Source organism: Cylas formicarius, unplaced genomic scaffold (genome assembly GCF_029955315.1).
Source record: "Cylas formicarius isolate icCylForm1 unplaced genomic scaffold, icCylForm1.1 PGA_scaffold_2__14_contigs__length_35257938, whole genome shotgun sequence".
NCBI lineage: Eukaryota > Metazoa > Arthropoda > Insecta > Coleoptera > Brentidae > Cylas > Cylas formicarius.
The window spans coordinates 20,329,656-20,352,806 of record NW_026844319.1 but is presented as its reverse complement, the minus strand read 5'-3'; the positions used below and the strand labels follow the sequence as shown (position 1 = coordinate 20,352,806).

General features: G+C 38.2%; 3 protein-coding genes across 7 annotated transcripts; 1 reads left to right on the top strand and 2 right to left on the bottom strand.

Annotated features, from left to right (window-relative positions):
* The first annotated feature begins 159 nt into the window (after positions 1 to 159).
* LOC132698805 (titin homolog) lies at positions 160 to 10,875 on the top strand. Of its 2 annotated transcripts, none has more exons than XM_060665100.1 (12): positions 160 to 335; positions 385 to 1,386; positions 1,438 to 1,601; positions 1,652 to 2,114; positions 3,469 to 3,635; positions 3,698 to 3,982; positions 4,039 to 4,327; positions 4,417 to 4,589; positions 7,747 to 8,444; positions 8,501 to 8,711; positions 9,706 to 9,849; positions 9,911 to 10,875. In XM_060665100.1, exons 2-12 carry the CDS (start codon positions 441 to 443, stop codon positions 10,046 to 10,048), a joined length of 3,678 nt encoding a protein of 1,225 aa, XP_060521083.1. In that variant the 5' UTR covers positions 160 to 335; positions 385 to 440; the 3' UTR covers positions 10,049 to 10,875. The 2 variants fall into 2 exon arrangements, with proteins under 2 accessions (XP_060521083.1, XP_060521082.1); XM_060665099.1 differs by having other exon boundaries at positions 3,686 to 3,982.
* LOC132698808 (jouberin-like) lies at positions 2,220 to 16,857 on the bottom strand. Of its 3 annotated transcripts, none has more exons than XM_060665104.1 (6): positions 15,204 to 16,851; positions 13,724 to 13,873; positions 13,412 to 13,671; positions 13,195 to 13,356; positions 10,888 to 11,229; positions 2,220 to 2,829 (listed from the first exon to the last, which is right to left on the bottom strand). In XM_060665104.1, exons 1-6 carry the CDS (start codon positions 16,686 to 16,688, stop codon positions 2,808 to 2,810), a joined length of 2,421 nt encoding a protein of 806 aa, XP_060521087.1. In that variant the 5' UTR covers positions 16,689 to 16,851; the 3' UTR covers positions 2,220 to 2,807. The 3 variants fall into 3 exon arrangements, with proteins under 3 accessions (XP_060521087.1, XP_060521089.1, XP_060521086.1); XM_060665103.1 differs by lacking the exon at positions 2,220 to 2,829 and adding an exon at positions 4,597 to 6,599; XM_060665106.1 differs by lacking the exons at positions 2,220 to 2,829; positions 13,195 to 13,356 and adding an exon at positions 4,596 to 6,599 and having other exon boundaries at positions 15,204 to 16,857.
* A 265-nt stretch (positions 16,858 to 17,122) lies between these two features.
* On the bottom strand, positions 17,123 to 22,413 carry LOC132698807 (regulator of nonsense transcripts 2). Of its 2 annotated transcripts, XM_060665102.1 has the most exons (7): positions 21,350 to 22,413; positions 20,961 to 21,183; positions 20,690 to 20,909; positions 19,537 to 20,365; positions 18,644 to 18,761; positions 18,361 to 18,588; positions 17,127 to 18,300 (listed from the first exon to the last, which is right to left on the bottom strand). In XM_060665102.1, the coding sequence occupies exons 1-7, from the start codon at positions 22,355 to 22,357 to the stop codon at positions 17,549 to 17,551; spliced, it is 3,378 nt and encodes a 1,125-aa protein (XP_060521085.1). In that variant the 5' UTR covers positions 22,358 to 22,413; the 3' UTR covers positions 17,127 to 17,548. The 2 variants fall into 2 exon arrangements, with proteins under 2 accessions (XP_060521084.1, XP_060521085.1); XM_060665101.1 differs by having other exon boundaries at positions 17,123 to 18,588.
* Positions 22,414 to 23,151: the final 738 nt, after the last annotated feature.

The following is a 23,151-nucleotide window of genomic DNA, read 5'->3' as shown; positions in this document are numbered from 1 at the left end:
TGTTCATTTTATATATTAACATTTGGGAAAAACTGCAGGGATGATTCGGCCATATATTACATTACATTACATTGGTTAGTTTCTTAGCTTTAATTTGTGGTTTTGGTAACATTGATTCAGTTATTTTTGAGTTTTATTATGGCGCCATTGATTTATGGCGGCGGGTGACGTATTAACAGCGTACTACAACTATAATTGAGAGTCAGTATGAAGTTATATGAGTTTTTACAGTTTTAAGAAGTTGATTTAATCATAGAGTTATCTGATTTTTGTAGAGAGTGCGATGAATATTCGAATAGATGTCCTAAAGATTTTAATAGTTCCCGGACGGGGAGGTAATATATCTATTTAAAAAATGTAATGGTGTTTACATTTCAATTTTAGTTTCAGGAACGCTTAATTTGTGAATAAGAATTTTTAGTTATTACCAAATAAGAAAAATGGATACACAGGAGGGCAATAGGCTTTCATGTGTGGAGCCTCAGATACAAGCTTATGCTGACACCAATTTAAATGAGAAAGGTGTGGATACGCCCTATATATACACCACGGAAGGTTCTTTTGTTACTCAGCAGCAGCCTGAGCCCATGGAACTTAACACTCAGTGGATAGAGAATGCTGAAATAATACCAACTGTTACAGAAGCCCAAGTTTTACAATACCAGCCAAATCCAGAACATTTGATAGTTCAGCAAGAATATACTGAAACTATACAGGAAATTCAAGATACTAATGAGCAATATCAACAAACCATAGTTGACCATCATTCTCAGGAAAATGTAGATTTTGTGCTTCAAAGTTCAGAATCTAATTATGTCACTGAGACTTCTACAGTAAGTCAAAGTAGGGAACAAGAGGTCTTTTCCAATCAAGATAATGTTGAAGTTGAGCAAAATATTTTGGAGCCACCTCAACCAGATGAGGCCTCCAGTAGTTTGCAGATAGAGGAAATCAGTGAAGGTGAAGCTGTGGAAGAAGGAGTTGTGTTAGAATCCACAGATGTTAGCATTACTGTGACAACTCCTGATGATATCTGTGAAGATGTCCAGGTAGTGGATGAATCCTTTGAAATTAGTGAAATTGATGGAGAAGCAGAAGTTGTCGAAGATGTATCAGCCCATGTTGGGCAAACTGTGCTTCATGTTGAGAAAACTGAATCGCCTCTGGACCATCCTGACCATTCAGCAGAAGGAAGTTCTGTTGAAGAAACTGATGAAGTTGTTGTCACAAGTGTACCAATTGCTGAAGAGGAAATGGTAGACAGGCCAGCTGAGAGTGAAAACAACATTGAATATGTGGAAGAAATTGATGAACCTGTAAAATCGGAACCAAGTGCAATGGAAATACAGCCATGTCAAGAAGAGCAGCAACAAGCAGTGACAGAAGGTAATGTTTTGTTACCAATCTTGTTTTTTCCCACAGTCAGGAAAGTTTTAGTCCTCATCCAAGGTGAAGAGGTGTTGCCAACCCACACGGACACTTTTGACTCTATTGAAGAAGAGAATGAAGACAATCCTGAGGAAACTTTATATGTAATGTATGAAGATTCAAGTTCTCAAGATGGAGAGTCTTCTCAAAACTCTACAGGCCCAACTGATACAGTACTTAGTTGTTTTATCTCTTGGCAAAGTGACAAAGTGATGTTTTTCAGGAATCAAAATCAAATGACGTTCTGCAGCCCAAGCGTAGAAGGGGTCGCAAGCCGAAACAAGACATACCTATGCATGTGTTGGGTCATGATATATCAAAACCAGTTGAGAATGTGCTCAATGGCAAATCACCCAAACCAAGACTTGGGGTCAAAGTTCCTTATCGAAATCTCACCAGTCAAATTGTATCCAAAGAAGAAATTGAGAAGGAGATTGTAGAGAGGGGCCGTAAAAGGCAGGAGCAGTACAAAAGTCAGCAAACATTTGCCAAGAGATTGTCTTCAAAATTAGCCAGAAAATTGACTGGCTTCGCTGGTAATGATGAAGTTCCAGACACCAGTGCCAAGGCAACAGGGTCAACACCAACACAGGTTAATACCACACCAAAACCCAAGGAAGCTCTGAAAAGAGTGGAAAGTGAAAAAACTGACCAGGATAACTTGGACTTATTGGCGATTTTAGAGGGTAAGAGTATATTGAATGTATGTATGTATATATGTATATTGAATTTATTTGAAAATAAGTGTTGATTTCATCATTTTGAACATGTTAATTATCGTAAGTGCAAGCAGTGTACTGCAATAGATCAAAATACCGCAAAAGAGGTTCATATTACAATCGCTTTTAATTCTAAATTCTAAAGCAAAAACAAAAGGTTTCTCAAAATATAAATTTGTTTAGACGATTTTTGATTTGTTACAAGAACACTGTGGATATGAGTTTTTGTCAATGTTGAACAAAAATATAACTCATATCCAGATCTTATTTGTTTATTAACGAACTTGTTAAGATTCGATTTGATACCGTGAGTTGGAGGAAAATTATAGAGAGATAGAAAATCTTACACAAAGTTCTTTTAATTTGGAAAGGTTATAAGGCATACCATTACAAAAATAATTGTTTCAAGAGTTGTATCGTGGGTTCTCTCAATTTAATATTTATTTAAAACATAGGCCTATATAAATCTGATTTGCCAACGTCTAGTCAGTTGCACAGCACACACACACGGTCAAATTTTGTTGTGTCAATTGACCAAAATAATAATACCATGAAATTTATATTTATTTATATTGGGCGTTACGTCGCCGTCGCATCGTTTGGGAAACCAAATTTTGGCGATATCATTATTGGGATCCTCCGAATCTCTAAGTATCGCATTCAGTATTGTATTCCAATATTCCTTAAAGAGGGTTAAAGGAAAATTAGACATCACAAACGAATAATAATATATTATAAAATACATATTATGATAGATTACGCTCTACAACTACAAGATGTTATTTAAAACATTTTTTGACTAGCCAATTATGAAGTGGTCAATTGATCAGCCCCAACACTATTTATGCATTACGCCGCTAACAACAGTGCGCAGGTGATCAACGAAAGTATGTCTTGGGGATGACGTCAATTTTTCTTTGCTTTGACGCTGAATATGAGATAATTTTTATTGTTAAATAATGGGTTGTTTTCATTTCATTTCATTTTTCTTTTATACTCTGTCCAGATTGATTTAGTCTATCGAACACTGCCATGTTTTAACTTTAAAACCATCTAAGATGATATGTTGTTGATATGTCAACTCAATGAAATCAGAACAAAATTCATTTGTACATTTAAAGATAGTCGGGAGTTTTTTAGGAAGAAAGACTGCTCTCGATTTGGGTCTGTCTGGTCAAATTACGCCAGAAGTAAATGAAATAGAATTCACGCAAATACTCGGAATTTTTAGAGTTTTTGCCCCCAAATTTTTCTAGTTTACCAAATTACGCATTTCAATTACCCCAGATACCTGTTTTCCGTGAGCGCGAAATTTTTTTAGGAGACGGAGACGACAGTATAGTTTTACCGAAACCCGTGTTGAAAGTGACTCCGGCCACCGACGAAACAAATTTAAAAAATTTGGAACGGGAAATCGCGTTGCGTCAACTGCAAGAATTGCCCCGTATGAGTCCCCGGAAAAAGTTCATGACCAATCGTCATTTAAAGGTAAACGCCGAGTTTGTTTCTTCCAGGTGAATGACCTAATTCTATTAAAGTTATATCTCAAGGAGCTTCCGGTCGAAGAGGAGCCGCCCTCGCCCGGTAAATCGATAAATTTGGCCGACGAAAAACCCGCGGCGCCCCTGCTGCTGGACGTGGAGCCGCAAATCAAGGTTAATATGGCCCTGAAGACTTACTCGCGGAAACGGAAAACCAGTGAACCAGCGGAGGCTAGCCCAGAAAAGAAGGTCGTCCCGCTCAACACTTCCCCTCTGGCATTGAAGCCAAAAGTAGAGACACCTGTTTCTGATACCGTCTACGTCACCAAAAGTTCCAGAGTCATCAAGAAAAAGGTAGCGCGTTTATTGGCTTTTGTGGATTAGCTTTTTATTGTCCTTTGCGTCTGCAGGTGATTTGGGATCCGGACGAGGCGGCTCCGGCACGACCATCGAAACCGACTACTGTAAAGACGGAGTCTCCGCCACCAACGAAATTTATACCCGTGTCCAAGCCCGTGAGGACTTACGAGAAGGCAGACAGATCGGCGGATAGATCGGCTGCACTGTCCAGGTTGGTTGAAAAAAAGCTGGAAAAAGTATCTCCTAAGGAGAAACCAGAAAAAAGAGAAGTAGAAAAGGAGAAGCTAGCTACCAAGAAGCGGTCGTTATCACCCGCCCAGGTCATAAAATCTCCTGGAGGTGTGTATGAAAAATGCAAAACAAACACTTGAAGAATTTGAATTGCGAAAAGCGCCACGATTTGAATTTTTATGCTTTATGATTTGCAGCCAAGGCGACGGTGAAGCCCAAAAAATCAAGGTCTGAGGTGGACAAACTGCTAGGTGATGAAGGGGCCATCAAAATGCTGTACGATTTGAAAAATACCGACGACACAGACGATAGGCGGAAGGCAAAGTCGGTAATATCGGTCGAGAAAACATTCAAGGACCTGGTCAAGAAGGTAATATTTGCACTTAAATGGTTTTTATGCTACGCGCATAATCTTTTTTTCCAACAGATGGTATAATAAAGTGCACAGCAAGTGGATATACCCCAGAGATAATAATAATAATAATACATTGTTTATTGCCCATAAGATACAAGCTTTTACCTCAAGATAACGCTAGATTCTACTGAGTACAGGATGCTTTAGTTTAATAATAGTGTTAATAATGAAATCAATTTTTTTTTGTTATTGGGAACAGATAGATAATGATAGATTGTGTCAAAACATTAAAATGAAAATTAGTGAGCAGGAATCTTGGGCTAATTTTTGATTCTGAGTTAAGATTTAAATCTCAAGTCAACAAATGTATCCAAATGGCATATTCCAATCTAAAAGGTATTTTCCCTCATTGACATCTTTTGTCTAGGAGGGACAAGTAAAATAAAAAACAAATAAAATTCTGTTTCTCTGTTTCACTTATAACATTTATATTTCGTTTAAACATATTCCACACAATTTAAAAACATTATCAGTGGGCGCATTTAAATATCAATATAAACAGTTTCTTTTAAGTTAATATTATATGAGTTACTTTTTTTGTTTTTTATATACAGTTCTTTTTAAGTGGACCTCGTAGGAGTTTGACTCTTTTTCTGTCTTTTTTCCTTCCTTTTCGTACAGTGTGCTTTTTGTAGAGGATTTTAGAAGTTTAGTGTAATTGGCATTGTCAAACATTAATAGGCATTATATATAGTTTACCTTGGGAGCTGAACTAGAATCTTTTTTAAATTGGTCTCCTTTTTCCTTGTAAAATTGGTTATTGGATTTAGATACTCATTATATAAATACTTAAAGCAAATAAATTATTATTATTGTATTAAATTTAAATTTGAATTTGGGATAAACAAGAATATAAGACATCAGAATAACATTTTTGATAGAATTCATAACAGGTAGCAGACGAGTTCCTCAACTCAAGCTTAATTTTATTTTACAAATAAACCAGACAAAGTAAAATGTATAATCCTAGCCTACAAAAATAAACCGACCAAAAGAAGAGAAGAGAAACCAAAATAATGGATTGCATTAATTGAAATTGCTTTTAGCCAAAGCTTTAAACTTAGTGAATGACTGTGGGACAATTTTTCACTAACCAGTTAGACAATTTATGGCCGAACCCTTTAGATGTTATATTTTTTATTTCAGCAGGAATTTTGTTATATAATTTATTTCCAACATATAGAAATGTTCTCTGTCCTATCCTTTTCTTTGCAAATAGTTGTGTTAAGTTTTCTTTGATTTTTTCTCTAGTAAAGTGCATAATGAGTTTTTCCGCATAGGAGTGATACTGTCGGTCAAGTTGAAATATAACTTTTAGCACTCTTGCAAGGTATAAGGAAAGATTTTCTTTTAATGAAAGAATAGTCTTTGAATATGAATATCCCATTTCAGTTGGCTGTCCAATAGTATGCCAAGATATTTGTCAATGTTTTTTATTTCTACTTGCCAAAATTTAGATCTCTGTCAGTTAAACCTCAATATTGTTACTTGCTAATGTTAAGGCGTTATTAGAAAAGGGTACCCAGTTTTTTTTTGTTCAAATTTATGGTAATTAAGTGTTCGTCAAACCAGTTCGTTATTACGCAAAGATCTACCTTAATTTGCAATTCAACATTACTCCTAGTGTCGGCTTCCATCATTAGGACTGTATCATTCGCAAATGATATAAGTGTTTCATTAGTATTCGTCGTAAATGGGATGGCATCTTGCGATAAACCTTTCGCCATGTCCAGAACGATCTATACGCTTTGCTGGTTGTCCTCTCTAGATGAGCATTCCAGTTGAGTGATACATTAAAGGTAACTCCTATAAGGAAAGAGCTCCTACCGTTGAATGGTATTACGGCCCCTGTCCAAGGCTGCTTGAAGGGGTGTAGAAATCCTATTATTGGTTGTCTCTCCCCTAGCTTACTGTGTGTATGGATAACGTTCTCGATTCTTTGGTTTTTCCAAGCTCAGAGGAATTCTGGAAAGTTTTTTGATGAGACCTCTTAAATTTCGGCTTAGCATTTTGAAAGTTTTGATAAGCTCTCTCCAGTATGTACAGGGTTATTCATTATATTTTGACACCCATCTACAGGGTTAATTTTGAAAGATAGGAGAAAAAGTGTAAATACAAAAGATTCTTGCTCTATTATCTTATGCAACATCTTTTTTTTTTAATGGAATGCCCTATATATTATCATTTTATTGACATTTCATTTTTTGAGTTATTTCAGTTTAAAAATAATTATCATTTGATTTCTGGACAATAGCCATATTGTTTAAAAATAGCCAAGGCTGCCTAGATAGCAACCCATAAAGAAACCTAAATTAGTTGAGGACTACAATAACACCATGGGAGGCGTCGATAGAGTAGATCAACGCTTACATGACTACCAACTAACTAAAAAACGGGGGATAATATAAAAAAAATATTGATGCATTTATTTGATTTTGCTATTTTTAACTCTTTTATTTTGTACAAAATGAGAGAAAAATATCACTTCAGTACAAACGTTAACAAGGCAGGGCGACAAAGACATATGAGACCATTCCGACTAAAAGAATGACATTTTCCTAACTTTATTCCTCCAACTGAAAAAAAGACTGTACCTTATAGAAATTGTGCAGTGTTTTTCAAGAAAAGACAGCACGGACAAAAAATCAGAAAAATAACAAGTTATTGGTGCAGTGAATGTGACGTGGGACTCTGCGTAGTACCTTGTTTTAAAATTTACCGTACACAATTTAAAATAAGCATAAATAATAATTTGCTAAAAAAAATAATGTATTTTTTTGTACCTAAATTGATTAAAAAAATGTGCATTAAGGGGTTAAAAAAAATGATGTTGCTGTCATTCTGACAACTTGCGATCGTCGTTTGTTTTTTCTGACATTTGCATAAGATAACAGAGCAAAAATCTTCAAATTTTTTACATTTATTTTCTATCTTTCAAAATTACCCAGTACCTACAAGTTCCACAACCTTCGAAAGTTTCTTTGAAAATCATCGCTAGTTCTGTGGTCTTTCAGTGATCCCGCAAGGCAGCCCTGCAAGTTCCGGTGGGGCGATTTAATTATTTTTCCGTTAATAATGGAAAACAATTTTCTGTATTAGGGCTCGTTTCTAGGCGAACGAGATCAAATCCGACCTGGTGAACACCAGCGGTTCGGAACAGCCGAAATCGCTCAGAAAGAAAGATGGCGTGTCGCCGAATTCGGCGGTCAAAGTGCCGGTCGCCGCCGCCGTACTCGGCCGCCAAAAGTCGAAAGATTCGAATCGAAGTTCGGTTCATACGCCGCCCGCGTCACCCGCGTTCCCTTTTCCCAATGAGACGTCGTACCTGATCAGAAGAAGGTCGAGCAGTTCCCTGTCGAGTTCCGATAACGTGCAAGACGACTGGGACGAAGACGGCGCGAAAGAAAAGCAGCCGAAACGGAAGTCAAGGGTAAAGAAACCGGCGGAAGTCAAAGAGGAGGAACCGCAGCCGCAGGGACAAGCGAAGGAGGAACAATCGACGTCCGGTCAGAAGACGACAAAAGCGGACAGCAGGCTGGGCAATTTTCAGTGGTTAACGGCGAAAAAGACCGGCAAACACGTAACTATCGATTTGCAATTGGAGGACACATTCGGTTACTTCACCGTGGAGGTATTGGCAGAGCTGACCGTAGCGCTGAATCGCATCTCCAAAGAGAAGGACTGCAACGGGGTGCTGCTGCGATCGAGCCAAGTCGACGTGTTCGGCTTGGGGCTCGATTACAGAACGTTGGTTGCCGAGAAGGATTCGGAACGGAAAGCTTTGGCCTCCGATTTGGCGGAAAAAGTCAGGTAATGCATCGAACGAAGAGATGTCCGTGAACGTTCGGTTTTGTTTTTCGTTGTAGCGAGTTCGTCAAGTGCCTGCTTCACTTTCCGAAAGTGCTGGTCGCAGGAGTGCAGGGCGAGTGCGCGGGACTCTCCGTGACGATGTTAGCGCTGTTCGATCTCGTCGTGTCCAGTGATTCGGCCATGTTCAGCACCCCGTACAGCTCTTTGGGCTGCGTCGCCGAGGCCGGATTCCTCTTGACCGTTCCCTATGTCGCCAATCATGGTTTGGTAAGTTTTGTTTTGTTAAAATTTGACCCTTTAAAATTATACGGTATTTCATGCCATTTGTTATTTTGGATGTATTCCTTTTATAACAAACATTTAGTATATGGTCGCAGTACACGCTAGAGGCTACAGTAAAACGACACTTTCTATTTAGTTTGACTTACGTTATTATTCTTTGTGTTTTGCGGCGGTTTGGATGTATTTTCGCTGTTTTTATTCCTGAATACTAATTATAAAACATTAATAATGTGTATATTCAATATTCATCTGAGTATAACAAGCATTCTTCCGAAATTGTTATTGAGACACCTCTGGTTCCTGACTTGCATTTAGCTGTTTTGCTTTAGCTTGATTTATCTGTGCAACGTTAGACCATTAAGAATCATCAAACAACTTTTCCACACTCTAGTTATTGCCATTCATAATGTCAATAAGTTTCATAGTTTCAATTGCAGCTCTTCAGAAATTCATTTCTAGATAAAAGGGTTGTGTTTTTTTCGCATTTTTTCATCTCCAGGATTTTCTTAAGATTTTATGTCTGTACAACACTTTACCGGGTCGCTTCTAAAACAGGAGCGTAAGCTTCTTTTAATTAATTATTTACTTTCTTTTTTTTTATATAAATTGTATGTTTGTTGAAAGCGATTGGACCTTTTGGTATGGATAGCACTGCAAGTCTTAATTAGTAACTCTTATATTACTATTTGCTGACATAACCTCAAAGGGTGAAGCTAGGAAGGAAGTTGATGCGCAAATATAATTTGTATTCAATTGCACATGTACCTTGAAGTATTTCATGTTTCCCTTTTCTTCTTTTATTACGCAAATCTTAGGTATTTTGAACGAGATTTCACCTTCTGGCATGTTTAATTCCATCATACCTTTACATTTTTTCTTTATTCATATAGATCTTATGATTGTTGAAAGAGATTGGACTGTTTGTTATGCATTCTCAGTTGATAAATGTGTCGCGGTGTTACTCAAACCTTATTTATAGGCAGCCGAATTGTTGTACACCAATCAAAAATTAAAAGCGGATGAGGTTTTCCGTAGAGGGTTGATTTCGAAGCTATGTTGGCCCGAAAAGTATCAAGAGACCGTCAAACACGCGATGCAGTCAATTGCCAAAGGGTCGAAGCAGGTAAGATTGCAAAAAATGGCTGAACAATGTGTACATTTCAATGATTTTTATGGTGTTACAGAGCCTCGAGGCGACCAAAAAGCAGCTGCGTGGCGGCATCTTGAAAAGCTCGGAGGCCGCTGTGGACGCGATGACTAAGCAGCTGATCGAGCACTGGTCCAGTAACGAGTGCCAGAGAAACTTTAGCAAAATCGAGTAGCGCGCCTGGGAAGCGACGATATACAACAGAAAATTAAAACAAGTAATAGTTTCCATAGTGTAATTTCGAGTGAAATGGGGATAGAGTAAAACGGATTTGAATCAAAATTGTGGGTTTGAAAAATATTTTTTTATATTTTCATAATGTAGACTTAGGGGTACGTCGCGAGCGACGCACTATAGTTAGAGTTAGGCTAAGGAGAGTTATATTTCACTTGACTGTTAGGAATGTAATGAAGATCCAAAGATCGGTGCAATTTTCCAAAACGTCAAAGATTTCTGAAAGCTGACCGCCATTATTATCGAATCGCATGTACATACTACCACGATCTGTTTTACACGTAGTAATTTTGTTCTTTGTTCGTTTCGGTCCAGCGGGTTACTTTGTGTACTCGCCCGAAATTTAAGAAATTTATGCGTTATATTGACAGGTCCACAAAGTGTTATGGTGTTGTATGATTTGCCTCAGAAGTGGTTTACTTATTAATAATTGTTTTTTTAAAAGTTTCAAAAAATCATGAATGAATAATCATGAATCATTCGTGGGGCACCAATGATACCTCGTGGACCTAGTGTCGTGATGGTACAAATGAACTACTACTGGTGATGGTACTCCCGCTTATTGTGCGTCGAAGTGATCACCTGTACATGTTATTGAATTGAATTTTGTAGGTATTGTTTGCATATCAGAGTACTAATTTGGACCTTATTTAGTTTGTAATTTTATTGTTTCGTATAATTATAAATGTTTAATAAAATGGAAGGCCTTTTCTTATGGAAACACTAATATGCAAAATATTTTATTAAAAAATTGTTGAAACACGCAAAAGCTTAACTTACTCCACCAACAGTTCGTCCATTTTCCTAAGTATCCGTTTGAAATCCCACTTGGCATCGCCATCGTCCGCGACATCCTTTCTCTCTTCACTTTCTTTGAGATCTTCCGTCGGTAAATCGCTCATCGATGAGTAAACCAAGACAGGCTCGTCGGACCCGTAATGAGCAACGGCTAGCATGTTTAGTTTGGGGTGAAACTGAACGCAGTGAACGACTTTTTGTGGGAAGGCTCCCAAAGTTTTCTCGTCGTTCCCGGTTTTCGTATTCCACATAATAACGAGGCCGTTCTCACTGCCGCACACCGCGTAGACGCCGCACGGCGATAGGTCGCAAAAGGTCTGCACCCTACGATTTAATCAGTAAAATGGATTCCCTCAAAGTTCAGGATAGGAAATTTACTATCGGGCTATAACTTTTATCGGAAACTAAATACTTCAAGAAAATAAAGTGAATTAGATCAAAAATTTAATTTATTTTATTTTCATATACAGAGTGTTATTGAAATGACATCATATTATTTAATGAGTGAGATCACAGCACAAATAGCAAAAATACTTGGTATAACGGTTGCAGCCTAAAGAAAAATAGTTACTAAAAGCAAATTTTGTGGTAAAACGTTAGATCAGTGGACGCCATAAGAAATACCTACTCCAGAAACACAGAGTGAATGTAATTTCAGAATGGGACACTATAACGTGACCGATTGGATAGCGATCGAGTGCCTGCGGGCCCGCACGCACTGCCACTGCCCGGTGCATAATTCATAATTTGTTGTACAAATTCCCTGGAGATATAAGAATAGTCAATTACAAAATAATAACAATCAACCAACAGAGTATAACCAAATAAACAAGCAGGAAACAAAACTCAAAATAGAAACACGCCACTGCTGGAAGACGAAGACATTCACTGGTTGCTTAGGCTTAAAACTGAACCAGGATATAAACTTAATTTTTTTGTTAACATATGCTTAAAACTCTGATTTTGGTGTGAAATATATATTAAGAAAAAAATTTACTAATCTGTAATTATACGCGCGCTGAACATTATAGACGTCTTATTGGCCGCTAGCTTTTAGAAAAAAAAGATTTCACCATAAGTATATTCTTTGTAAATAGGCCACATATTGGATCAACCAGTAAAATACATTTTGCAAGTAACCATAATTAAGTGATATTGCAGGAAACAGACTTCGATGTGTGTTTTCAGTTTATTTTCGTGATTTCAACAATTGAACATATTATCCAATTCGAGTCTAAAGGCACCATAATAAATAACTGCATTTGAACATTTTACTGCATATTATTTGGACTTATTACAAAATCATAATGAATCTGCACTAGAAGAAGTTATTCGCGAAGATCTGGAGATCTGATTGTTGGTCCCATAATTTCCGTATGGTTATGGAGTATTTGGGAAATATTTTCAACTGGAATAAAATTACACCCGACCTCTCGCTGAACAACTTTTTTCTGTGGAGTATCTTGAAAAGTGTTATCTATAAAAATGTTCAATTTGAAAATCTTAACCCCTTACGAAACGTTATTTCCTTAGAATGTGAAAAAAATTCACAATATTCAACTAAGCAATGTTAGAAATGAATTTTATGATCACTTAGACTATTGTTTAACTGTTAATAGAGGGTTGTTTGTTTCAATTAAAAAATTAAAAAATAATAATAAATAATTAAATATTAATATTAAATTAAATAAATTAATAATTAAAAAAAATAATACATTCTTAGTTTATTTTGAATGTGTGAAACCAAATGTGCATATCTCTACTGAAACCAACATTTATTTGATATTTCATTGTGCAGCTGGAAGTCGTCAAGTCTTGAAAATAGCGTCATGGAAAATATTCGCTGCTGTTTGTTGTATTGACCTTTTGCAATTTTCAAAAAGTGATATTACAACTTTGCTATAAAATATACAGGGGAGCCAATATTTGGGCACCTAAAAAAACTACATGGGATTTCCTATCTTCCGTTCGGCAATGCATCACCGGATATATAATCAATAGTCAATTCCATTAATGGGTATCAAATTAAGACACCTTCAGGGGCAGTATATTAATAAAAACCATAACCGTACACCAACTAAAAAAGCGAGGTTTTTTAAGGGCGGAAAATTTTTGGCACATCACAAAGTTTCGTAAATGAGGCCATTTCAATAACATCTCGTTTATTCTGTCATCTGTCGGTATTGACTTTTTCAATGGAACAAGTTTTCCTGGCGCCTAATTCTGCGAAAATATATTCGCGTTTTAAAATGCCTATCCTGTACATTTGACCTACTACGACGTATCTACCGAGTGTTGAGCGCTCCGTAAAGCCAATGGACGACACAGGAATGAGCGATCGAAACGACCCGCATGGCCGAATCTCTAGAATGCACCAGCATTCGTTTCTCATTGGGGAACAGAACAATTTGGTTGATTATCGTGTCTTTAAGGTCCACAATCTCCAGTTTTCTAACAATGATCGGAGAATCGGTAAGTGACTAGCGAACATCACTTCGTGCTTTACCTAATCAAACGCCAGTCTTTTTCTTCCATTCGAAATTCCAAAATGTCGCCGTTAGAGTCTGCGGAATACAGCAGTTCGTCGGATTTTTTAGAGAAACAGACGGAAGTTATGTATCCCTTATGTTCTTCCAGTTCTTGGTGCAGCCTGAACTCAGCTCCCTCAAAATTCCACAACCTAACTGTCCGGTCGTAACACCCTGTCGCCACTGTGTTGTTGCTGTTCATATCGCACGAGTAGACGAAACTCGGATGGGGCAATATCTTACAAGCAGACATTTTGCATGGAAATTTTTGAAAAATTTTCGAGTCTTACCTGTAGAAAGATACGTTTTTCCACGTCCCATACCGCCACCGTGTGGTCCGCGGATGCCGTCAGAAGCATTTTGTCATCTATCGACCAAACTAAAGCGTATATGAGACATTGGTGGTTTTTAAATTTTGTTTTCACTTTGAAATTCTCCACCTACGAAAGAAGACCCGACATTAATTAGGCGATTAGTAGACAAGACAGAAAGATAACAAGTGAGGTCAGAGATTGAACAGAACTTCCGCTCATGAAAGTCTATATTTAACAGTTCTGAGTGATTAGAAACAAAGGTGCTCTCACCACCTCTGAAAGGAAGACAGGAAGATAACTGAGCGAATGAGGCCATTTAATTGCAATCAAATTTGCGATTATGAAACATTCGACATTTCTTAAGTGAATGGAAACGAAAGTGCCTGACTGCAATTAATTGAAGCTACTAAAACTCCACTCGGATGTTAATACCAAGATAAGAGACACTATCAGGTTTATCAACTGAATCAGCCACCTTTGAACTTATAGAACACATACACAATGTGGGTGACAAAAGTGAATGAACGATTGTTATTTTTTCGATCAAGTTCGACTTTCACTTTAAATATTGCCTTTATTTCCAAAAAATTCTCTACTTTCAGGGAGAAGCTTCTCTGTAGAAATAAACAATTCATTATACGAGAAATTTTTTCATGTACGCCGACGAAACAACCCTTGTAGTCTCCAATGTGTTTTTAGGATATTTTAGAGTACGGAGTAGAAAAATATATACCCTAAAATACCTAATTATGCACCGAGCGAATTTACGGAAAATATCATTTTACGACGTCAGTTTCGTTACCTTCCGCTCTAAGCCACTTCGGCCACTTCCGAGATATTATTCACGGGTTTGGCAGCGATCCAATGTTTTCGGAGATATTATTCACGGCGCTTTATAATTTGCAAAGGCTAATTCTAAAAAAATTATTTTAGTCTACTGTCGAATTCCTGTAAGTGGGGGGAAGAGTATTTTTTATGCTGTATTCGTATAGTCTGTCTAGTGAGTTGAGTATTTTTTTCTTGACTTGTTTAAGTCACTTTCTTTTATAGTTGTAATTTTTTCAGAGATCAATAAAATTTATTTTATCTTTGACCTCAAACGAAGAATGCACAAGGTTAAGAAGAATGCACTTAATGGGAATATAATAATTCTGGTACCAATATGTTCTATGTTCTTGGATCTAGATTGCATAGTGATAAGAACTAAGTATTATTGGATTTAATATATGGACTCATTGGATTTATAAACCATAGTGTAATTGATCTCTTCATTGAAGTGGTAAAGCGTTCTGGGAACTAAATGTAAATTTTTCAGAACAAGCAACAAGCTGTTTTTTACACATTTTTGACAGAATCTTAGTTTTGGTTAGTTCGTGTAACCCAAATTTAGATACGAAGCCGTGTGGCTTGAAATGTTAAATGGCTACTAAAAATGTTGGTGGCAACGGACGTATACCTTATAAATGACGACCAAAAAATCTTCGCCGGCTTTGAGCGCGCAGGCTAGATATGCGCCCTGGTGGCTAAACTTCAAAACGAAGCAGCCCTCGTCGAATGTCTCAAGCCGCTCGACGCACTCGTCGGGAAGCTTCTTCGCGTTCCTCCGAAACTTGGGCCACAGAATTTTGAAATCTTCTGCGTTTTCCTTTTCGCAGTCATCGTTTTCTCTTTCGATATTCGGTATCGCTTCCTTTTGGAGTGGCGTTCTAGACCTAAACGCATCCACAACTTTACTAGGGGAGATGACTTGTTTGATAGTCACATATAAGGTGGATGGATACTTTTTCAGCTTGTGGTTCTTCCAGTAGTCCCAAACGGGACATCTATTGGGTTCCGAGTATTGGATAGACACAGTCGGATGATGGTACAGTTGCAGCCTTACTTTACGGTTGACGTTGTTATTGTTTTTCCCCACCACCTTCAAGAAAGCGAACGCAATCTTGAACCATCCTTTGTCAGACGCTTTAAATTGGTGCACATTGAAGGAAATAAAGTCCAACACCTCGAAGAAGAGCACAACGTTCTCATTGACGAGATAATCGAAATCTTCATTTAACAAAATCGCCTCCTCCCATTTGGGGAAGAACGATCTGTTTTCTTGCAAGTTGTAGTGTCGGCTCATAATCGGCATGATGTAATCATTGGATTCGTTTTCGTAATAAAACACTACAGACCTACCCTTCTCGCTTTTCTTGAAATAACAACCAGCCTTGATGTCGACCACGTGAATTTTCACCACGGGATGAATCACTATTGGATTCGGCACCAGCTTATCGGTCTTGTGTATAAAAATCTCTGTCAAATATTCGGTTTTTGCCGTTTTGGTATTTTTCGCTGGTATTTTGCTTTTACGTACAGTCGGGTTGGGTTTTTCCACTACGGTCGCTTCAATTACTTCGCTGACTTCCTTACGCGCTTCAATTTTTTTGTCCTCTTTGCTAACCACGAATGTGTGGCGACTGCAGCTACTCTCATCACCACTACTACTTGCGGTTTCTTTTTCAACTTCATCCTGTTCGCAGGCGACTATTGTTATCTTTGAAGCGCTTGGGCTGTTGTGAAGAATCACATCTCCCACTGCTTCTTGTTTTGCACTAGATTGGGACTCACGACCGGCCACTACGGGCAAGTTTTTTCTGGGTTTAGGAACGGGACGTTTGGCGTCAATTTCATTGTTTCCCACGCACGACGTATCTTGCAAGAACTTATCCAACATATACTGCTTGTTGACTTTCTCGTCGTCGCCGTAATCCGCATCCCTCTCGTGGTTATCCAGCAGGTTCCTGCTACTCGTGGAAGTAGATGCATTTTCTACCGACGATTTCGATGCGAGTGATTTTTTCTTCAAAACGGCGCTCAAGACCGCTCCTAACTTTTCTTTTGCTTCCTGTTTGATACTTTTTGCCAAACTCAAACTTTGAATTGAAACGCTGGAACTCATAATAGGATCCTCGATTCGGTAGCGAAATGTTTGTAGTTGTTGCCATGGTCACCGAATGGATGTGGTGAAGCGTGAAGGATGCGAGAACTACTCTTTTTTCTAAGATTATCTGTGTAGGCCTCTCGAACCTTCGCGAAAGTTGAAGATAATTGATCTTTCTCATCTAATAAATGACATAAAACGAGACCGAATAAGTCAATAATAAAAAAACAAAATATAGAAATCAACAGTTAACATTAACAAATACTTACGAATCGTGAACTAGTCGGTTGAACGAGGACCCTGCCTATGCCGATAATACAGAAATTTATGAAGCAATTATAAAAAAAGAGGTTTATTCAAGTTTTTAAATAATGACTTTCAACAACCAACATGGCCGCTGACAGAGCGCTAATAGGTTTAAGCAGTATTTTCTCAAAACATGCCTAGATCTCGTTAAATGTTTTTGTTTTGCCCGATACCAAAATATAATTTTTGCTATCCTAGATGGGTTACATGGAATACGTGTCAATAAGTGTCCTTATGCTATGTTATAAAAGTGCTGACATTTCCAAGTGATAGAAATTGCCGTTAGTTACAACAAGCACATGTGGTTTTCTTTCAAAAGTCAATCAGTTGTATTACCCATTTAACAGAACCATCCATTTGCAGTACTGGGTGTGAAAACTTGACCGCCGACACCAAAGAAAATAAAACGCTCCTCAAAAACAACTTTATTTGCTTCAAATACATTTTAACGTTTCAGAAAATTCTCCCTAACTGGACGTGCAGATTTCCTCAAAAAAAATCGTCCTGCCTCAATTCTCCATCCTTAAACGCGAATAGACAGTTCCATTTGGCCAACCCGTTGTCTCCGCATGCTATCGCACTTTCTTGGGGCCAAATATTAGATCTGCGTCTGGGGCGCCTCTTGGATGCTGATACTTCTTCCTTTCGCGGTTCAAGTTCTGTGTGACAGGTCTGTTCTGTTGGGACATTGACTCCTGATAATCCTCCTCCTCGAACCGTTCCGTAATGTTCAGCGTAAGCCGTTTGACGCGTTCCTTTTCCTCTTTCTGAGCCTGCTCCTGATCTTTAAGGTTCTGAGCCAGCTCCGAGTCGGCGTCCGCCTCGAACTGTTTATACTGCTGCTTGTTTCCCTTGCGTACCATCAAAACAAAACCGATCTTTGCGACGCCGCTATCTTCTGTCCTCTCTTGTAGTTGCTCATAACTTTTCTTGACGTTGCTCTTCAAAACCACCGGCACCGATATATCCACGTTTCCAGTTTTAACCGGTTCGCGCATCCTTTCCTGTATGTTTTCCGATACCATTTTGTCGAGCGCGCTCAGAAACTCGTCATCTTCAGGACATTCCACTTTGCGGGGCCCCTTTGGGATTGCCAGCGATTCAGAAACGGGCTCCGCTTCCGCCTCGCTCGTTTCCAAGTCGCCTTCTTCATCAGATCCCTGTGTATTTTCCACTGTTTCGTCTTCAGTCGCGGTATCGTCGGTAACTGGGCCTGCGGCCCCTTCAGACACGTCCTCGTCGGCTACGTCTTCGTTGTCAGTTTCCGCAATGACGTCCAGTGCGCCATCCTCACCTTTGCCTGTGGTTTCATTCAACAAGCTTTCTGCAAAATGATAGATTACCAATCTTATGTTATCTACTGGAAGATGATGTATCACCCTACCCACTCCCAGGGTGATCCTAATGTTATTAACCTCCACTTGGGCTTCCTCATAACTTTGACACAGTTTAAGTTTCGGCCGGAGCGTCGACAGTGTCTCTTTGAAGATGTGCTCCAGCGTCGGCGGGAACACCTCCTTTAATGCTTCCTTTTTGTGCCAGTAGTACATCTGCAAGAAGACCAGGTAGTAGTCGAGTTTACGTTTGCTGCTGCCACTGCTGAAGTAGGTGCCTGAAATGAGAAATAGAGGAATCATTGGCTGCAAGGTATCAAAGGCGGAAATTACCACAAGTTTCCAACAGCACGCAAGCCAGTCGTATCCTGAAGAGATGGTTGACCGGATCTAAAGGCGACGGCTCGTTAGGATCCATCGACACCCCAAAGGATATCAACGAATACAAAACCTGGAAATTATAGAGCACAACTTCTTAGACAAAAAACTGATATTTGTTGGATATAATCTTTATCCAGTTGTTAGAACTAGCAAAATTCAGTAAGATATCTACAGAAAACGTGTTATAGTATATAATCCCTTAACAACATCGACACTCCCGACTGAAACAGATAGTGAAAAATGCGATCCAAATAATGAGTAGTGTTCCAAAGAAGAATTATATTATGTTGATTATCTAGTTGAACGGGTGCATGAAAAGTATTTAGAAGAGTTAGAATTTGAGAGACAAACGGCAAAAGGCACTATAGAGAAAGAAAGAGAAAGAAAAGTTAAGAGTCACTAAGGCTAAGGAATGGAAATGACATCAACACAAAAATGGAATGAAAGGAAAAGTTAAGTATTGGGACAAAGCTTGGTAAAACAAAGTTGCAAAAATAACTTAAGATACCAAACACTTTAGTTAGGAAACAAAGAAGGAAAGAAAGTTGATTATGAGATTTAGATACGCAAAGCGAGAGAGAGAAAGAGAGAGAGAGAAAGAGAGAGAGAGAAAGAGAGAGAGAGAAAGAGAGAGAGAGAAAGAGAGAGAGAGTGTTTGTTAGAGAGAGGAGAGAAGATTATACAGCAGAAACATTGACATAGCGATTCAGGAAAAGTGTCCCAGAAAACTAGACACATTTTTTTATATTATTATTATTATTACTATTTTTAGCGCTTTGTTTATATATGTTAGTTTGGTTTTTAAATAGTTACTAAATGAACGTAGGCAACTAAAGCTTGTTCACCTTAAAGACGTCAGAGCTTTCAACCATTCTGTAGTTGTACAACTCGCCGAGATACTTGATTTGAGCGACCCGCCTCTGATTGAACTTGGGCAAGTTTACTTCCATTCCAAGTCTGATGTCCTCGAGCACACCATCGACGACTTTGGGGCCGACCTCTTCCTGATACGTTACCAGGCCGGCTAAAAGGTTGGCTAAGCACCGGATGTTAAAGTACTTGGTATTGTACGAGCCAGTCAAGCATTTGATGGTATACGCCGAGACTTCCTCGCTCGTCCAGTCTAATTTGCGCATCAGCCTCATTATTTTATCCGTGTTGTTTTTCTGCAAGTCCTGGTAGAGTAGTTTCCGGATAAACTGATGCATCGCGGGACGCTCCTTTTTAACTATGGCCACTGCTTCTGGTGGGTTAACGTAATAGTAAGCGTTTTCGATTTGAGTGACATATCGCGAATCTAGCGCCATGACGGCCTTCTTGCGCATCATTTGTTCCAGGTACACTTTGGTCCTCGGATGTGATTCGGGGCTGCAGTACAAAAACCGACCACACACCTCTAGCAAATTACACACCATTTCGATGTGGTGATGCGAGAAATCGTTGAGGAGGATTTTCAGGCAGTAGAGAGCCTCTATTTTAGAGTAGAGCTTGAATTTCACCAGTTCGCCGATGAATCTTACCACTTTGATTTTCGATTCAATGTTGATTTGATCTTTTTTCCGCACGTGGTACTTGAAATCTTGACGCAACATTTGGCATAGCTCGTTGCCGACTTCGGGCAAAGCAGGGTACAAGATGGCGACGAAACGCGCGTAAAAAGGCAGTAGATCTAACCTAACATTTTTGGATTAGAGATCATTTTTAATAATGTTTACATATGTTTAATATAATCCTACATATGCTTTAACAGGCTGACGGGGGAAAAAATCATTTTATTGTATTTTTGTTCGCTGGCCTTGAGACTGATAATTTTAGGTTATAAAGTATCCCACAAATTAATCTTTGGTCACCATTTTTACTTTTTGAGTGTAAATTTTATTTAACAGTGAATCAATTTTAATATTCCCTCGTTCATTTTTAAAAGCAACATAAAGTTCATTCCTCTTTAGTTGAAGCTACATTTTTATGTTGAAGACAATCATAATACCATAAACATACCTTGTTCTATTCACTCCAAAGAGTGCTTTAAAAAGTTTCCTTCTATTGTGCTTATTATTCAATGTCACCAAAAAATCAATGGCAGCATTATCTATCATTTCCCTGTTTACACAATTGGGCAGATTGTTCAGGAATGCTTCCAACACAATTTTATTGCTCGCGTTAGTGGTAGCTGCATCATCTTGCTCTTCTTCCGGCACAGGTTGATCATCTGATCTGCCTACCATACACATAAACATTTACCAAACCTTTTGTAAACCTTGTAACTTACTATCATCGTCCACATCTTCATTGGGCAATTCAGAATCAAGAACTTCTTCAGTTACAACCTCGGTGGGTGGTGGAGGTTGATTTTTAAGGTACGAAGTGGGAAGGAACACAGATAGTTCAGGTAGGTCACAATAAAACTTCTGTGTTTCAATATCACACCAAATATTGTCTATACTTGTACAGCTATCTTCAAAATCTGCTCCTGATCCTGTTACAACCATGCTCTAAAAATGTTTATCGCATATCAATCTACAACATTGCTTTGTTATTGACTTTAACAGTCAAATTAATAACAGATACTGTATAGTGTTAGTACCTTCTGTATATTACTTAATATGATTTCTCTAAAAAAGTGACCCCTTATCCCTCATTACTGCCAATATTACTTACATCATTACTTTTTGGCAATGACTGAACTTTCAGGACAGGCATATCTTCATCTAAAATTTCAGCAAAACTTTGAGTGTTTCCTAGCAGCTTTTCATAAGAGGACTGCATCAATTCTAATTTTTCTTTCCGTTCTTGGCTCAGTTCGCCTTTATTTTGTAGTATTTTCATGTTCTGTCTTTCAAAATTTTGCATTTCTTGATGATCCTTTAACAGGTGTTTACTTAAAGAGGCATAATAGTCCTTAAGAAGACCTTTTACATTCTGCTGTTTCTCTGGGAGTAAAAAGCTGCTTGTCGGAACAGGGAGGTCATACTTTGAAGACAGTTGCCTTATTTTTCTTGGTACTAAGCCGGCATAATCATCTCCACAGTGCTTGCAAAAACTTAAGATTATAGATATGTTAAAATGGTCTTCCTTATCCATATTTATCAAAGTTGTAAGTACTGAACCCAAAAGTGAAAAGGCGTTTTTATTGCTAAATATTCCAGCAAGCAGAAGTTCGGCATAAAACCTGAGATCCACTCTTAATTTGCTTGGATTTTGTATTTTTTCCCCAGCTTTAACAGGCAGGGCTTTCTGCCAATTTTCAAACAAATGCTGTGAGAATTCAGAATAAGTTTGGTGCAACACTGAACACATTCTAACAGCGGCAGGCACATCGTTCATCTTCAGCTTGGAATCAACTATAGCTGCAGCTATTTCCGAAATATATTTTGATAAGTTCAAACCCGTCATGTCCTTTAGGTATATTTCAACCTGCGAAGAAGAGAAATTCTTGATTTTTTTAACAAAAGCAGTGTTTTTCTTTAAACTTGAGTCTAGTTTCGTGAAATGGGAATCATTTGGTCTGGTGGCCGCAGCATTTTGGTTGGCTGCCCTTAGTGCTTGTTTCAGCTGAAATTTCTCTTCCATTTCCCGTTTGAACGAGTCCAGTAACTCCATATCTTCTGCATTCGGAGCTTGCTCGCTGTTCTCGTTTTCTGGTTCCATGTTGTCAGCCAGACTCATCGTTTTGAATTATCTTAATTTAAATGACAAGAGGAACGTTTCGTTTTGGTACTTGAGGTTAGGTTCTTCTTTTTATTTCAATGGGCCAAAACAGTCTTCAAAGTGAATGGGAGGTTGGATTTTCTATTCAAAAAAAGGGTGGTTGCTTAAATCAGCTTAAATCTGCTTAAATCAGCTCGATAAGCCAGAGACCGATCTATAATAACATAGACCACTCGAAAATGTTTATTGTTTGAATTAATATTAAAAAGAAGCTGCAAAAATTCTATTGCTTCATTTATATAAATACTAGCGATATAGAGGTAGTGTCTATACTAACAATGCAGGAACTTATGAAACCATTATGAAAAAAAGTGCGTGGATATCGCTGCTTAGAAAGAAAATGGCGCAAAGTGCTGGTTAGTGGGTGAAATATAGAGGCATGCGTCGAAAATTATTACCTTTTCTACGAAATCAATGGCGCTTGCGACGCGTCACTTTTTGCCGTAGTAGGGCCACTATATGATCTCTTAGCTAAATAGGTTTATTAACTGGCTTAATGATCCTAGCAATTTGGCCACGAGACGTGACAGGAACAACAACAATTTGTTGTGTTTCACTGAGTTGATAACGTCAGCGCCTGCTTTAGTAAATTTCGTAGGCGCACAAATTCGCAAGAATCATTGCAAGTGCATCTTTTGAGGTTGAGGCAGCAAAAAAAAAATTCTGAGGCAAATAAGAGGGCGTTAGTTCATGACTTTCCTTTTCAGAAATACAAGCCGATAGCGAGAAACGCATCTAATAAATGATTTAAC